This window comes from Jaculus jaculus, chromosome 13 (genome assembly GCF_020740685.1).
Source record: "Jaculus jaculus isolate mJacJac1 chromosome 13, mJacJac1.mat.Y.cur, whole genome shotgun sequence".
NCBI classification, from domain to species: Eukaryota; Metazoa; Chordata; class Mammalia; order Rodentia; family Dipodidae; genus Jaculus; species Jaculus jaculus.
In genome coordinates, this window is record NC_059114.1 from 72481202 (window position 1) to 72496675 (window position 15474).

The window sequence follows — 15474 nt, forward strand, 5'->3', positions numbered from 1 at the left end:
AGATCCTTTTGTCCCCTCAGGGATGGGGAGATGTACCCTATTAGAGATTTCAACAAAGGGTAACTGGGGTCTTGGTTGCAGTGTGAGCCCAGTTGGCCAGAATACCAGCACACATGGGAATAAGGCTACACTGAGAGATCTGAGGTTTCAAACAAAGCCAGGGTCTTTTTTTTTTTTTTTAATTTTTATTTATTTTTTTTGAGAGCAACAGACACAGAGAGAAAGAGAGAGGGAGAGAGAGAGAGAATGGGCGCGCCAGGGCTTCCAGCCTCTGCAAACGAACTCCAGACACGTGCGCCCCCTTGTGCATCTGGCTAATGTGGGACCTGGGGAACTGAGCCTCGAACCAGTGTCCTTAGGCTTCACAGGCGAGCGCTTAACCGCTAAGCCATCTCTCCAGCCCCAGGTCTTCTTAATGGCAGCAGTGGTGAGGGAGGACGGTGGAAACAGCAGACACATCTTCCTTCACAGTGATATTCTTTCTCACTATAAGATGAGGCTATTCCCAGTCAGCAGGACACAAGGCTACTGACGAGCTAAAGCTAAACAGCATTTTAAAGCTTTCTAATGGAAGTCTTGTATACTCTACTAATTTGGTGATGGGCATGTGGGCACCATCTCTCTCTCTCTTTATGTATATATAAAATGTACCATTTAAAAATATTTTTTATTTATTTGAGAGAAAAAGGAGACAGAGAGAGAGAGAGAATGGGCATGCCAGGGTCTCTAGCCACTGTAAACAAACTCCAGATGCATGTGACCCCTTGTGCATAAGGCTTATGTGGGTCCTGGAGAATTGAACTGGGATCCTTTGGCTTTGCAGGCAGAGGCCTTAACCGCTAAGCCATCTCTCCAGCCCCTAATATACCATTTTTCAAACAACAACAACAACCCCCCAAAAAACAGTTTCATGTAGCCCAGGCTAACCTCCAACTTGCTATGTAACTTGCTGAGGATTTTCCAAAGACCTAGGACCACAGGTGTGCGCCATCACCCCAGCCACACTGCTGCGTTCCCTTAGGGCGCCCAAACACATCACTCACTGGGTGTTACCATACCTGCACAGCATATAGAAGATGCATTCTGTAAACTGATATGATCTCCTGGTGTTGTTTCTTGCATTCCTAGAAAGAGTCAATTTGATATTAGTGAGCTGCGGTGATCTTTAAAGAATAAAACAAACAAACCGAAAACCCCTTCCTTCTGGATAGTAGACTAAAAAGATAAGCCTCAACAGGAATATGCAAGGTTGTCTGGTGAGAAGGGGCCCTGGAGAGGGTGGGATGAAGTCTGCCCCTAAAACATTTGGCCCTAGGGCTGGAGAGATGGCTTAGCGGTTAAGCGCTTGCCTGTGAAGCCTAAGGACCCCGGTTTGAGGCTCGGTTCCCCAGGTCCCACGTTAGCCAGATGCACAAGGGGGCGCACGCGTCTGGAGTTCGTTTGCAGAGGCTGGAAGCCCTGGCGCGCCCATTCTCTCTCTCTCCCTCTATCTGTCTTTCTCTCTGTGTCTGTCGCTCTCAAATAAATAAATAAAAATTAAAAACAACAACAACAACAAAAAAAACATTTGGCCCTGGCTTGTGACTCCCAGTACCAGAAATTGGTTATAATCCACACTGAGCTGATGACCAGAGAGATCTGCCAGGTCCCCCAAACAAGACATGTTACTGTCAAAGCACTTGCTTATCCACCTGTGGTGAAAGGTAAGACCCTATTGCTGAAGACATCACATGCTGCCGACACAGAACAGCCAGAGAGGTCCGGCTGGAATCTGGAAGGAAGCCAGTTTCCAAATGGTTCACCAGTAGAGTGCTGGAAAGCACTACAGGAGCTGCTGGGGGAAATGGCCAACAACAGTGTGCTAGCAGGAAAGCGACCAGCATGACAAGATGTACCCAGCCTAAGTGGGCAACCAACGGCTCTCTGATTGGCTAGGAGACCTGCTTAGTGGAAAGGAACCCTTAGCTGGACCTAGAAATCCACTTAAGAGTCCCATGAAGGCTAGGATCTGGAAGCAGCAGCTCACACTAGTCTGTGGTCAAAGGAGAAGCTACACGCATCAAAGTCTCCTTAAATTAACAATGCTTGTCCCATTTAACCTATGCTGACCTCCTTCTCTGTTGGAGGATCTGCTTTTCTTTTTCAGAGGGCAGCGAGAACTGAGGAGATAACCCACCCCTCACACATCAGCCAGCGCCCAGGTGAAACCACAGAGGAATCGGCGAGATGAGCAAGAGCCCTGCTTCCATGGTGAGTCTGACACCAGAACCAGGGTGATGGAGACAGACGCTGAGGGTACTCAGCACCTACCAAAGCAGAGATACAGAAGGTGCTGAGAGCTTATCACTAAAGTAGTCTTAAAACACACCCAACAGGGATCAGGGAATGTTGGGGAAGAGTGGGCGGAAAGATTTTAAGAGCCACAGAGTGGAAGGAGATGTCCACGGGCATTGCACACCGATCCCCTGACAATGACTGACTGATGCTCTCACATCTCATAACCCACAGTTCCATGGTGATCTCACTGGGGAAGGCCTTCAGCGGGATAGGGGTAGGGAGGAGGGAAATGATGGTACCAAGTTTCTACTTAATAAAACTAAAAGATATTTACTGGAAAAAAAATATATATATTTTTTCGAGGTAGGTTCTCAATGTAGCTCAAGCTAACCTGAAAGTCACTATGTAGTCTCAGGGTGGCCTCGAACTAATGGTGATCCTCCTACCTCTGCCTCATGAGTGCTGGGATTAAAGGCGTGCACCACCACACCCGGCAGAAAAGATATATTTTTTTAAATTTTTATTTATTTGTTTATTTGAGAGTGACAGACACAGAGAGAAAGACAGATAGAGGGAGAGAGAGAGAATGGGCGCGCCAGGGCTTCCAGCCTCTGCAAACGAACTCCAGACGCGTGCGCCCCCTTGTGCATCTGGCTAACGTGGGACCTGGGGAACTGAGCCTTGAACCGGGGTCCTTAGGCTTCACTGGCAAGCGCTTAACCGCTAAGCCATCTCTCCAGCCCAGAAAAGATATTTAATAGAAAAATAAATAAAATAAAGTGCAAGGGGTACCACTCAGAAACTACACATCTGCTTCCCTCTAGTATACACAAGCACAGAAATTTTCTTTCTTCCTTTTTTTGGCTTTTTTGAATAGGGTCTCATTCTGCCCAGGCTGACCTGAAATTCACTATGGAGTCTCAGGATGGCCTCGAACTCATGGTGATCCTCCTACCTCTGCCTCGTGAGTGCCGGGATTAAAGGCGTGCACCACCATGCCCGGCTCCAGAAATTTTCTTTTAAATTTTTTTTTTAATTTATTTGAGAGCGACAGACACAGAGAGAAAGACAGATAGAGGGAGAGAGAGAGAATGGGCGCGCCAGGGCTTCCAGCCTCTGCAAACGAACTGCAGATGCGTGCGCCCCCTTGTGCATCTGGCTAACGTGGGACCTGGGGAACCGAGCCTCGAACTGGGGTCCTTAGGCTTCACAGGCAAGTGCTTAACCGCTAAGCCATCTCTCCAGCCCTTCTTTTTAAAACATTATTTTTTATTATTACTTATGCAAGCAGAGAGGGAGGAAGGTAAGAAGGGAACGAGGAAGGGGTTGGGAGAAGAAGAGAGAGAAATGGGCACACCAGGGCCTTTCACCACTGCAACAAAACTCCAGATGCGTAGGCCACTGTGTATCAGGCTTTATATGGGTACTGCAAAATTGAACCCAGGCCACCAGTCTTTGCAAACAAGCACCCTTAATTATTGAGCCTTCTCTCCAGTCCTAGCACAGAAATTTGCTAAATTTTCTGAGTCCATAGGCTGTGTATTTCTGAATGCTTATTACTATTCTTAGAAGGAAAAAAAAAAAAAACCTTATTTCATTTTGCATGTCAACTCTAGAAGAATATTTATGGACAAATTTATTATTATCCAAAAATCTGTCTTTCAAAGTACATGAGCACACACAGATATGGTCACTCAAAGTGAATAGTGCAATGGAAAAAAAATAATTATTTCAGAGTTGTTGAGTTATAGGCACACTTCATTTACAGAGACTTTTTTTTTTTAAAGTTTTCTACAATAGCCTAATATTTATTAATTTAACTTGAAAAATCCATTCTTGGCCTGGAGGGATGGCTTAGCACTTAAGGCACTTGCCTGCAAAGTCAAAGGACTCAGGTTCAATTCCCCAGGACCTATGTAAGCCAGATGCACAAGGTGGCATATGTGTCTGGAGTTCGTTTGCAGTGACTGAAGGCCCTGGTGTACCCATTCTCCCTATCTGCCTCTCTCTCTCTCTCTCAAATAAATAAAATAAATAAAAACCATTGTTTATAAGGGTGCTATTGATTTCCTACTACAGATAATGGTGTATAATCCCCAGGGAGGTCAATTATTCCCCTATAAGCATATAAAAGGCACAGTCTCCATCTCCTCACTGGAGCTGCTGATGCACTGATTTCTCCTTGCTGAGCTGCTACCACAAATCCCTTCAGGGATGTTGGAAACCTTCTGAGCATCCTGTTAGTCTTTATGGTTTTGGATTTTGGATTTTTTTGGATATTCAGCTTGTACCTATGTGTTGTTTCCTTCCAAGTTTTTATATTTTTTTTGTTTTATTTTTATTTACTTACTTGAGAGTGACAGAGAAAGAAAAAGGCAGAGAGAGAGAAAATGGGCGCGCCAGAGCCTCCAGCCACCGCAAGCGAACTCCAGACGCGTGTGCCCCCTTGTGCATATGGCTAACATGGTCCTGGGGAATCGAGCCTTGAATTAGGGTCCTCTGGCTTCACAGGCAAGTGCTTAACCACTAAGCCATCTCTCCAGTCACAAATTTTTCTATTTTTATACAATTCTGTTTGTTTGTCTGTTTTGAGGTAGGATCTTTTAAGATAGGATCTTTTTTTCTTTTGGTTTTTTGAGATAGAGTCTCACTCTAGCCCAGGCTGACCTGGAATTCACAATGGAGTCTCAGGGTGGCCTTGAACTCACGGCAATCCTCCTAACTCTGCCTCCCGAGTGCTGGGATTAAAGGTGTGCGCCACCACGCCCGGTTTAAGATAGGATCTTTTTTTTTTTTTTTTTCCAAAGTAGGGGTTCATTCTAGCCCAGGCTAACCTGGAATTCACTATGTAGTCTCAGCGTGGCTTTGAACTCAAGGCAATCCTCCTACTTCTGCCTCCTTGGTAACCTTGGAGAGAGCCATTCCAGCGGAGTGGTGGGATAGAATGTAGACTACAGTGGAGCGATGGCTCGTGGAATGAACAAGCAGAGAAGAATCTAGTGGCTAAAGCATGATAATACCGATCAGGAGAAACGTGGAATAGGACAAGGTGTTCAGAGAGGATGCTTCCAGCTGAGACTCGGGTGATGGTGGCAGAGGCAGGGTTAAGACCTTGAAAGTGAGTAGATGAAACTGACAGGAGCAAGTCACAGCAGGTGAGGTTGAGGAATCTAGAGGCCTGGCTGTTAGATGGATCCTTCAGCAGGGAGGGAAAGGAAGTCATTGATTTAAAAAAATTAATGTGGCTGGGCGTGGTGTCGTACGCCTTTAATCCCAGCACTTGAGAGGCAGAGGTAGGAGGATCGCTGTGAGTTCAAGGCCACCCTGAGACTACATAGTGAACACCAGGTCAGCCTGAGCTAGAGTGAGACCCTGCCTCGAAAACCTAAAAAAAAAATATAAATAAATAAAATAAAAAAATTAGCACAAATACCCCATGGGAAGCTGGCCCGAGATGCTCCTTTCTGCGCCACAGCATGCTGTGTCAACAGGCGCTCACCACATTAACATACTGAAGAGCATGGGGTTTCCTTGGCAACAGGGACTGTGTGTCTAACTCCTTTTCATACCATTGGCATGGCAATCAATACTGACATTGTAAAGAGTTCAACAGACACATGTTAAATAGTTGTAAGAATGACTGTAAAAATCACTAGTGCTTTACCTACAAGTCTAGTATAACCATTGTTTCAGGAAAAGAATGACCCGCAGAACCCAGCGAGGCCCATCTTCCAAATACTCCGCCACTGTCAGAGCTGAAGATCTAGTGATGCACATTGTGGCCAGCCCAGGGTAAGGACTACACAAAATTGAACTAATTAGTGTTTTATCTATATTGAACAACACACCCAATCTATGCTCTGTTTGTAAATGCAAGCCAGAGACAGTTCGGGAGAGACAAACTTTTGAATCTGTATGGAAAAATGTAATATACCTTGCCAGCTACAGCCTCAGCAGATACTGTGGTAGGCTTTCCAAAGATGTCCACATTCTAATCCTTAAAGCCTGTGAATGCTACCTTATATGGCAAAAGAGATCTTGTACATGTTATTAGTCTCTTAGCCACGGAAAGGGAGAGATTATTATGGATTATCTGAGTAGGTTTTAAATGTAATCACAAGGGTCCTTCCAAGAACGAGGCAAAAAGTCATAAGCGGCTGGGCTGGAGAGGTGGCTCAGTGGTTAAAGCATGTGCCTGCAAAACCCCCAGATGTGATGTGCCCAGTCCCCATGTACAGCCAGATGCACAAAGTAGCACATGCATCATTTGTAGTGGCTAGAAGCCCTGGCGTGCCCATTCTCTCTCTCTCTTTTTTCTTTCTCTCTCTGCTTGCAAATAAACATATAAATAAAAAAGTAGTAGGCAGAAAGAGGAGATGGCAGGACAGAAGCAGAAGAAAAGATGGGCAGGGGACCAGGAGCCCGGGGAAGCTGGGCAGTCAGGGAGACGGGTTCCTTTCTGTAGCCTCAAGAAGAAAGCATCCCTGCCCACACCCCGACTTTAGTCCAGTGCAACATTTCAGAGTTCTGATCTCTAGAACCATAACATATTTTGTTTCAAAACAAGTTTTTGGCGCTTTTAATAGCCACAGGAAGCTACACAGGTATGAGAAAGCTTTCCTCTGTGAAATAAGCACAAGGACCAAGAAACAGCTTCAAAGGTATAGATCGATGGGCTGGAGAGATGGCTTAGCGGTTAAGGCATTTGCCTGCAAAGCCAAAGGAGCCAGGTTCGACTCCCCATGTAAGCCAGATGCACAAGGGGGTGCACGCATCTGCAGTTTGTTTGCAGTGGCTGGAGGCCCTAGCATGCCCATTCTCTCTCTCTCTACCTGCCTATTTTTGTATCTCTCTTTTTCTCAAATAAATAAATAAATAAAATATTAAAAACATAAAAATAACAAAGATGTAGATCAATAAGTGTCAGAAACCCTGTCCCCCACTAACAAGAGCTCTTGTTATAGCCAGAGATAGGGAAAAAAAAAAAAAAAAAAGGAGCGGGATGGATTAGTGGACAAGTGAAGAAGCAGCATGCTCCTTCTGCTACATCTAGCTCATCTCATGGCAAATGCCACCTGGAGATTCTGCCAGTCTTGCCTGGAGAACTCTCCGATCCACTGCTCACTGAGGTATCACATTCCTTTAAGCTGCGCATTATTTTTTTTTTTCTTTTGTCATGGACATCTAGGTTGGTATGTAGCCTGCCTGCCCCTCTGCCCCACCCCAGGCAGCAGACAGAGCCACTCACAGCCAGCTGGCTCTGGAGCTGTTTGACCTGCTGCTGCATGACGTCCAGCTGCTGGCTCTGCCGCTTCGATGAGCTTGTGGAGTAGGAGAGCTGCGAGAGGCTGTTCAGCGCCTCCTTCAATTTCGTGACTTCTTTCGACATCTCGTTTATCTAGTGAAGAAGGAAAGTCGTATCAATAGGCGGTAGTGTGGCTACAGAAGCAAATTTCTGGGCCTCCAGCATTAACATTTCTACTGGCCCTCTGGGACTTGAGACTCTGGAAAAATTTCCTTTTTATTTCTTAAATACATAAAATAAACTAAGGTACCAAAATCAGACAAACCAATAAAGCCTTCCTTGGACATCAGGTTCATTCAGATGAACTCCCTTGAATTACATATATATTCTGTACTGAAGGTAAGAAAAGCTATGATGCAAATTTCTCTCTTTAAAGGGGTGCAGTTTCAATCGCAACAAGAGTGGGAGGCATTCTTTATTTGAAGACAACTGTCTGTCACCTGATTTGGACTTCACCTCTCCTTTTTGAACCCAGAAGGGATTCTTTCATGACATGGGAACTAAAACACTCTTAGACACAAGTCCTACACTGTTTTTCAACGCTTCACGTGGAGTCAGTACAGGCACTATTGCCGCTGAAATGGACAATCTGGAATGAGTCCATCTTGCTCTAAACTGAATACACCTCCCACCTCACCCCAGCCACTCTGGATAAGGGAGACTAGGTGCTAATACTGTTTAGAGCCTGAGGTACGGGGATGCAGAACAGGGTGAGGTACAGAACCTTCCTGAACTTGCCTTGATTCCCTTCATTCTCTGCACCACATCCAGAGCCATCTCTCAGCTGCCTGTTTCCCACATTCTTCCCTCTAGACTCCTATATCTTTGAACATGGCAGCCAGAGAAAACCATGTTTTTCCTGACAGCGGAAGAGGAGCTCAAGGAACCATGAGAAACAGGAGTAAATCTAAGAGTACCTGGAGTACCATATGTCAGAAAATTTCTATTCTGGATTTCAAAGAAAAGCTGAAGTTTAAAATAGGTTCCAGATACTTTCATACTGACAGAGCTTGTGTTTAATTATTTTTAAAGGACAAACATACACCATATATGTATAAGCAAAAGTGGCAGAAGACCAATGCTGTTTCAAAATACTTTTTCTTTTTTTTTTTTGTTTTTCCGAGGAGGTATAGTTTCACCCTAGCTCAGGCTGACCTGGAATTCACTATGTCGCCTCAGAATGGCCTTGAACTTGTGGTGATCCTCTTACCTCTGCCTTCCGAGTGCTGGGATTAAAGGCGTGTGCCACCATACCTGGCCTCAATATATATATATATTGGAGACAGAGTCTTACCATATAGCTTAGGCTAACTTTGAACTCACAATCATCCAGCTTTGGCATGCCTAGGATAAGCGTTAGTCACTGTACCTAGCTCTATTCTTTTTTTGTTTGTTTGTTTATTTTCAAGCAGACAGAGATAGAAGAGGGAGAGAGAGAATGGGTGTACTAGGCCTCTAGCCACTGTAAACAGACTCCAGATGCATGAGCCACTTTGTGCATCTGGCCTTATGTGGGTCCTGGGGAATCGAACTTGGGTGCTTAGGCTTTGTAGGCCAGCTCTTTAACTGCTGACTGCTGAGCCACCTCTCCAGTCCCCTCGCTGTATTCTTAATGTAGTTTTGGGGACAGACACTGGCGTGTACGGAGTCTCTGAGCATTCACACAGGATAGTGCCACACAATCTTACCAACGCACAAGTGCAGCAAAAGCTGAAGGTCCACGTGAGGACTTCGAGCTATTAAACAAAACAGAAGCAGAAGCTCACCAACCTTCCTGTCTTTATCCTCCTCCAGCTTTGAGGAGCTCTCGGAACATCTCTTCATTTCAGCAAGTTCTTCCTGAGCTTGCTGGAATTTTTGCAGAAGTTCCGTAACTTCCTGCTCTTTGGATTTCAAGAGGGTGTGAATGTTTTCCTTCTCCCTTTTCACCCGGGATGCCTCACTTCGAGCCTGGGCGACCTCCGAGTGGACTTTCTCTTTTTCTTTGACCGATTCCTTTAGCTTTGCTGCCAATGCGCTCACCTCCCTCTCCAAGGATGCCTGGAGCTTTTCATAGGAGGACCTGGGCACCAGCGCCTCGGTCGTGGCAGCCTTCTCTTCCACGAGCTGCTTTTCCAGCCGCGCCACTTCGGCCTCCTTGGCTGCCAGACTCTCCTTCAAGCCGCTCATCTTCTCCTCCAACTCTTTGGCAGTGGTACGCAGGGTGGTGATCACCTGCAGATGTTCTGTGATGGACACGGAGTTCTCCTTGTGCTCATCCACCAGCTGCTTGAGCTGGGTCAACTCGCTCAGCACTTTCGAGTACTGAGACTTCATCTCCCCCAGGGCTGCTTCGGCTTTGGCCCTGGACGCCGTGGCCATCTGCATCAGTTTCTCGTGCTCTGCTCGGTGCACGTAGTCGGCCGTCACCTCCTCCAGAGACTTCCGCTTCCTGTAATCCTCTAGCTCAGCCTGGGCCTCTTTGTACAGCTGTGACAGCTCGCTCACCTGCCTGTTGAGCTCATCGACCATCCTGTTCAGGGCCTCTTTCATGTCCTCCGTGTCATCGGGGCTCTCGGCTGTCGCCTGACTTCTCAGCGTATCTTTCAATTTCGTGATTTCTTCTTGGGCCTCTTGGTATCTCTCCAACAAAAATGCCTTCTCCTTATTCATGTTCTCGATAACAGAGCAATAGGAGCTCTTCATTTCCTCGTACTCTTCCGTAGCAGGCTTAGTCCCGCCGTCCCTCTCTCTCTCCACGAGTTTTTCCTCTAACTCTCTCACTTTCTCTTTATGTCGTTCGCTTTCCTCTAAGGCGTTCTGCAGATCCTGCTTCAGCACGCTGAGCTCCCTGTCCGTGACGCTCACCTCGGGGAGATGGGAGTAGGAATCCGCACTCTCACGCAAGAGGAGCCCCAGTTTCATCTGCTTCTGCACGCTGAGGACTTCTTTCATGGCCTCCTCGTACTTGCTCTGTGTCTCTTTAAGTTTCTGACTGAGGTCAGAGCCATTCTCTGAAATCTCTGTGCTGTTCAAGCACCCCGGGTCTGTCCTCTGAGACTGCAGCTCAGCCTGGAGCTGCTGTTTCTCCGCTTCAGAGCGCTCCAGCTTCTTCTGCAAGTCTTGCAGGATCTCTTGGAGTTGCTGGATTTGGACATCGCTGTTGACAGTGGGTTTCCCCACTGGGACAGGAGGAGATGTTTTGGCACCTGGGGAAAAGGCTTCACTAGATTCACCCAGCGATGGGGCTGGGTCGGTCTGAGTCGAATGGAAAGAGTGAAAGCTTAGGTCCCCCTCAGCCTCCTTGGGGGATTTGGCCTGGAAAAGAAAGAAGGGATTTAGTACAGCAAAGTGTGGTGAGGTGAGCAAGCTACTGGACCTAGAGGAACCGAACATTAGGTATGGAAGGACAATGTGATCATTTGGCACATGTTTTCATGATGAATACGGTCTGGGGTATGAGAAGTGGATGAACAGTATCCAGTGTACTCGCTTTATTAGAATTTTTGTGTCAGTTATTCATTTTGTGTGCGCATGTGTGCGGTACGGTGTGATGTATGTATGGTATATGCATATGCGTGGGCAGAGGCCTGAAGTGAACTTTGGTGTCTCTCCCTCAACCCGGAGCTGCTGTCAGCCACTGTGGGGGTTTGATTCCGGTGTCCCCCATAACCTTAGGTGTTCTGCATGCTAGGTTCTCAGCTGATGGAGATTTGGGACTTAACACCTCGTGGAGGCAATGTATTGTTGGGGGCGGGCTTATGGGTGATATGGCTAGCTTCCCCTTGCCAGTGTTTGGCATACTCTCCTGTTGCTATGGTCCACCTTATGTTGGCCAGGGGGTGATGTCCACCCTCTGCTCATGTCATTTTTCCCTGCCATCATGGAGCTTCCCCCTAGAGCCTATAAGCCAAAATAAACCTCTTTATTTATTTATTTTTTTTCCCACAAGCTGCTCTTGGTTGGGTGATTTCTACCAGAAATGCAAACCTGACTGCAACAGCCAGTGAGCTCCACTAATTCTCTAGTCTGCACCTCTGCAAACTGGGGCTACAGATATGTATGTGGCCATACTCAGCGTTTTCTGTGGGTTTGGAGGGTTGATCTCGGCAGTCTCTTACCTGTGAGGTTCTCATGCTGAAGCAACAAGTGCTCTGAGCCATCTCTCGGCCCTATTTGTGTCTTTTTGTTTGTTTGTTTGTTTATTTATTTGAGAGCGACAGACACAGAGAGAAAGACAGATATAGAGAGAGAATGGGCGTGCCAGGGCTTCCAGCCTCTGCAAACGAACTCCAGATGCGTGCGCCCCCTTGTGCATCTGGCTAACGTGGGACCTGGGGAACCGAGCCTCGAACCGGGGTCCTTAGCCTTCACAGGCAAGCGCTTAACCGCTAAACCATCTCTCCAGCCCTTGTGTCTTTTTTTTTTGAGGTAAGGTCTCCTCTAGACCAGGCTGTCCTGGAACTCTCTCTGTAGTTCCAGGTTGGCCTCAAAATCATAACGCTCCTCCTACCTCTGCCTCCCAAGGGCTGGAATGAAAGGCGTGCACCACCGCACTTGGCCCCTGTGTCATTTTTAAAACACTGGCTTTATTTGGTTTATAAAACCTTAGATTCACACTTTTGCTTTGTTTCTATATCATTTTATTTTCCCAGGGCAAATATGTATAGCTATTTCTTATCAAATTCTTCTTCTTCTTCTTTTTTTGGTTTTCCGAAGTAGGGTCTCACTGTAGCTCAGGCTGACCTGGAATTCACTATGAAGTCTCAGGGTGGCCTGGAACTCTCAGCGATCCTCCTACCTCTGTTTACTGAGTGCTGGGATTAAAGGCGTGCACCACCACGCCCGGCTTCTTGTCAAATTCTTAAGACTGTTAGACAACCGACTTTACCTCAATGGCTAGTATTGTATTTTGAAATTTTATATTTAAAATTGTAATGCATATAAAAAATTGAAATATAAATTGTATACATATACACTGTCATACATCTGACTCATTTTATTTATGTAAAAGATTTTATCTATATTCTATTTATATTTAAATTTTACAAGATTTATCACTAAACTTAACAATACTGTCAAGAAATCAGTAATTTGAATACTACAGAATACAAGAATGTATCAGAAAGAACATGCATCCCGATCAAGTAGGCTTTATCCCAGAGATGCCGGGATGGTTCAACATATGCAAAAAATAAAAAATAAAAAAGTTGGGGGAGGGAGGGAACTACCATGGGATATTGTTCACAACCATGGAAGTTGTCAACAACAACAACAAAATAATAAAAATAAATAAATTTTAAAAAGAGAGATCAGTAATTTGAGATAATAAGATTCTTTTTTTTTTTTCTTCGAGGTAGGGTCTCACTGTAGCCCAGGCTGACCTGGAATGCACTATGTAGTCTCAGGGTGACCTTGAACTCACAGCGATCCTCCTACCTCTGCCTCCCAAGTGCTGGGATTAAAGGCGTGCCATCACGCCCAGCAGATGATAAGATTCTTAAAGCTGCTTAGATTTAAAAAGAAGAAACGTAGGTAGATGGTTAAAACCAAGAGTGTCGATCTATAGGTGAGTATGTGGCAGCAATCTGCTCAGCTACCTGTAACTTGTCTTGTAACTCCTTGTTGTGTAGAGTAAGGGAAGCCACCTTCGCTTGCAACAGCACGAGAAGATCTTGGTCAGCTTCAGAGCTTACATCCAACAAGCTGTCAGCACCTTGGTGGGGTGGGGGGAGGAAAAAGGCAATTTCAAACAATATTTTAAAATAATCAAAATGTTATTTCAGTCACCTTCTTAGCAAGCACTTTCCAGCTTAATCTAGCTGCTCTTCCTAGTCTTGGCGTTCTATCAGATGGATTATGGTGGTTTCATTAGATGTCCCTGTGGTGGTCTGATTGAGGTGTCCCCCATAAACTTAGGTATACTGAATGCTAGGTTCCCAGCGGATGGAGATTTGGGAATTAACGCCTCCTGGAGGGAGTGTATTATTGGGAGCAGCCTTATGGGTATTATAACCACTTTCCCCTTGCCACTGTTTGGCACACTCTTTTGTTGCTGTTGTCCACCTGATGTTGGCTGGGGGGTGATATCCATCCTCTACTCATGCCATCATTTCCCCATGCCATCATGGAGCTTCCCCTCGAGTCTGTAAGACAAAATAAACTTTTTTTCCCCACCAGCTACTCTTGGTCGGGTGATTTCTGCCAGCAATGTGAACCTGACTACAGCAGTAAAGTTGGTACCAGATGAGTAGAGTTGCTGCTAGACACCTGACAGTGTAGCTTTGGCTTTTTGGAGCTGATTTTCAAGAGAAATGTAGGAGGATTTGAAATGTTGGCCTAAGAGATACCTTTCAGTGCTGTAAATACAGCTTGATGGCCTATTCTGGTCAGAGTACAAAGACCTGAATGCAGTAAGAACAATGGACTGTGATCTTTGGCTTATGAGGGTGAGAAAGAGCTCTGCCTGGACTAGACTAGGAGCAGTTTGTGTGAGAAGCTTGCTGTTATGTCCATGTTCTGAGAATTTTTTTATTTTCAAGGTAGAGTCTCACTCTAGCACAGGCTGACCTGGAATTCACTCTGTATTCTCAGGGTGGCCTCAAACTCATGGCGACCCTCATACCTCTGCCTCCCAAGTGCTGGGATTAAAGGTGTGTGTCACCATACCTGGCTCTGAGAATTTGTGCAGGGTTGCATTGTGTAAAAATGGACTGGTGTGAGCAGAGGGGTATGGCACAGAAATGAAATCTTTGGGCTGAAACTTCTGCCTATACAGCTGCAATTATATGAGATTACAGCCTTTGCGATTGGGCCAGCTGAACTGTACTGGGACAACAGGAAGAATGTAGACTCTTGAAGGTGCCTGAATGCTCAAGGAGTGTCCTGTTCTTCAAAGTCTTGTTTTATTCCCCCTCCCCTTTGGATTAACAAATTGGCACCCCACCTGGTACTGTGGAGTATAAGAAATGCAACAAAGAGAGGGTCATTGAGTTTGCAGTGCAGTGTTGTGTTTTGGAAATGGCCATGGGCAGTGTGAAGCAGGTTTGCTGGATGCCTGCATGGAGACCGGATGGAACCGTAAGGATGAAGTCGGGGTTGCAGTGGAGACCCAGTGGAGATACCAGGACCAGGACATGGCAGCCAAGTAGAGCTGTGGGCCTGGGATAAAGTTTTCTAGGACTGTGAGTATCCTAGCTGGAGGGGTGGAATTGGGACTCTAGAGACTTGTTGCTGGTTAGAATTATTGGACTTGGAGATTTGTCACTGGCTAGAGTTGTTGGTGCTACAGAGTTTGGTGCTTGCCCTGTTTGAATCTTGTACTGCTTGAGTATTTCTTTGCTAGGCCCAAATGCCATCTTTTGCAGTGTGTTTATTCTGTGCCATTATGGTTTTTTGGGGGATTTTTTGGTATTATGGCTCAGTTAAAAGACCTTGGATTATGGGGATGTTTGAACATCATTAGGATTGATAAAAACTATGGAGACTTTTAAAGTTGGACTGAATACATTGCATTTAATCTGATAATCTGATTTAAACTGATAATTATGGATAATTGTCAGTTTATGGAGGCCAGGGGCAGAATGTGATAGTTTGATTCAGGTGTCCCCACAAACTTAGGTGTTCTGAATGCTAGGTTCCCAGCTGATGGAAACTTGGGAATTAATGCCTCCTGGAGGGAGTTTATTGTTCAGGGCAGGCTTATGGGTATTATAGCCAGCTTCCCGTTGCCAGTGTTCAGCACACTCTCCTGTTCCTGTTGTCCACCTTATGTGGGCCAGGGGGTGATGCAAACATTTCCCCCTGCCATCATGGAGCTTCCCCATGAGCTTGTAAGCCAAAAGAAACCTCTTTCTCCCCACAAACTGCTCTTGGTTGTGTGATTACTACCAGCAATGCGAACATGACTGCAA

The 15474-nt window shown here is 45.8% G+C and overlaps 1 protein-coding gene across 3 annotated transcripts in view; it reads right to left on the reverse strand.

Annotated features, from left to right (window-relative positions):
• Rai14 (retinoic acid induced 14) overlaps window positions 1-15474 on the reverse strand; it is a 171260-nt gene that overhangs the window by 2016 nt on the left and 153770 nt on the right. For 2 of the 3 annotated variants that reach the window (XM_045132332.1, XM_004652602.2), the window contains 4 exons: window positions 13162-13277; window positions 9353-10879; window positions 7526-7675; window positions 1059-1124 (listed from right to left, as the gene is read on the reverse strand). In XM_045132332.1, the coding sequence (XP_044988267.1) occupies window positions 1059-1124; window positions 7526-7675; window positions 9353-10879; window positions 13162-13277 (1859 nt within the window). The remainder of the gene's footprint in view (window positions 1-1058; window positions 1125-7525; window positions 7676-9352; window positions 10880-13161; window positions 13278-15474) is intronic. The other variant, XM_045132331.1, reaches the window with a different exon arrangement.